General features: G+C 35.6%; 1 protein-coding gene across 1 annotated transcript; it reads left to right on the forward strand.

Annotated features, from left to right (window-relative positions):
* Positions 1-203: 203 nt before the first annotated feature.
* LOC131058342 (uncharacterized) lies at positions 204-1343 on the forward strand. Its single transcript, XM_057992212.2, has one exon. It carries the CDS (start codon positions 204-206, stop codon positions 1341-1343), a length of 1140 nt encoding a protein of 379 aa, XP_057848195.2.
* Positions 1344-2227: the final 884 nt, after the last annotated feature.

Consider the following 2227-nt stretch of genomic DNA (forward strand, 5'->3'; position numbering starts at 1 on the left):
TATAAAAGAAGGGGGCAATGACCTATGATTGATGTGAACTCTCCATTGAAATAATAGCATTAGGAATAAACTTTACCATTATATTGCACCAGAAGCCGCCTCCTGTTCCAAATTCTGAGAATTAGCATTGGTCTCAAATTCTGCTCTGCAAATCTAGAGCTGGTTTTGATAGAAAGGGGTCATCTGTATCAATTTATGCTGCAATGGCAGAAAGTCGGCTTCGGTTCGGAACCCAGAGCTCTGCTGATGTGAAATTGTTCTTGTCAGGCCCAGGGGATGAGAAGTACGGAAGAAATCCAGTTTATCTGCATTCTCAGATCCTCAAAAGATTGAAATGTTTTCAAAGCAGATTTTCCAACCGCTGGTCATCGGATAAATCAACCGAAATGCGGGTAACTACTTCTCATAACTTTGATCACTATTTAAAATGCATTGAAATCATGTATGGTGAGCATGTGGATTTCCTCAGTATCAAGGAATGCCTGGCAATTCTGTTAGTTGCTTCTGAAATGTCGGCTGATGAGTGCATCAACAAATGCATGCGATATTTGGAAGCAGTTCGTTGGAGTGCCGAGGAGAAGATGCAAATTCTGAAAGTGCTCTCTTGTGAGGGATTGAAACTGAAAATTTTACCAGATTTAGATGCCAGACTTCATTGGGATAACGACGATGACCATATAAATTTTGTGGAGAAGATTATCCAAGAAATGGTGTCTCTTATTAAATGCAGCGGCTTGAGTTCATACAGAAATCTAGAAACTGTGGAGAAAGATTTAAGAGGGATGTTAGAGGGAAATACGTCTAGAGATGTGGTGGAAGTATGTGGGCGTGTGCTTTTGCAAGAGTTCAAAGCATCCGTCGATTCTCGTGATTTCTCAACTCTAACGCTGCTTTTTAATCTTATCCAACACTGTGATGGAGGAATACTCGAAGCTGCACTCAAGGCGTTTTGTGAAGATGTAGAATTTATGAAAGATGCAAACAATTTACCCTGTACTGAAGCTGTATTCGACATTATAATGTGGTTTATGAAGGCCACAGGAGACGGAAAGATAATAATTTCACGAGCTTCTCGAGTTTCTTTTCTCACAACTTGGCTTCCAATCATTGGAACATTCAATTACAATAGGCCATTCAGAAACCATATCTCCCCAATTAAAAAATTGAAGGAGTTTGATAAAGCAGTGCTTAGCGTGGTTTTGAGCCTCCCTCAGGTAGACCAGAAACGTATTTGCGTATTATTGGTAGAGGTTTACAAATTGAATAGGATCGACATGGCTATGCCATTCGCTTTGTCTAAATTTCTGCTGAAATGTGCCCATTCCAAATCTACAGCAATGTAGTGCCATACTGTGTTTGATTAAATCTTGAATAATTTTCTGAGTTTCTACATTTTGTTTTCATTTCTAGATGTTTGGGCTCAGGTATTGAGTCACGTCTATCATAGGGTATTGGGGTACAACCAGTCTCTTAGCATTAATAGCTGGTAATGGAGATATATATTTGTAAAAAAAAACATCGAGTTTTTATCATTCTTTACTCAAGAGCCTATGATATTTGATATATTTATTTCAATGATGTTTTCATCTAAATTAGAATATTATAGAAACATGGATATATGCTCTGCAAAAGTTATACAATCGTCTTTATTTTCATACATGCAATGAGAAATATAATCTAGAGTTATTTCCTAAAACATCTTTTAATCTTTAGTTTGTCATAGTATCATCATTACATCTAGAAAAATTGAAAAAGTTTGTTAATCTTTTTATTTAATCAAAAAACAAATATATGGAGGCCAATACATCAAAATTGTAGGTCTTGTAGTTTTGTGGGTTTTCAACTCCAAAAATAGAAGGGATATAGCATGCCAATCACTCTATCACTAACTAGTCACTAGTAGACCATTTTGTAAGCACAATAAAAAGCCATTGGTTACCCATGGCCACCAAAAATTTCTCCAATTAGGAAATACCTATTGTAACCACCAACATATCAACACTATATGGTCATCTAATTCATATTGATTAAATTTTTCTATAAAATAGTTTTGGAAAGGTTAAAGTAAAGAGTTTAAACTACTAAAGATTCAATAAAAACATCCCTATTCTTTACTTCATAATCGTATTAAAATTTAAATTTATTGTCAATTCTTCTGTATGAGATTATGCACATGCAGTCAAAGCTCCCTAGAATGAATTGCACCCTCTTCAAATTGAAACTATAT

Source organism: Cryptomeria japonica, chromosome 3, assembly GCF_030272615.1.
Source record: "Cryptomeria japonica chromosome 3, Sugi_1.0, whole genome shotgun sequence".
In the NCBI taxonomy this organism is placed as follows: Eukaryota; Viridiplantae; Streptophyta; class Pinopsida; order Cupressales; family Cupressaceae; genus Cryptomeria; species Cryptomeria japonica.

What these genes read in the sequence shown, in the direction of transcription:
- LOC131058342 (XM_057992212.2), top strand. Translation starts at nt 204, where the DNA reads ATGGCAGAAAGTCGGCTTCGGTTCGGAACCCAGAGCTCTGCTGATGTG.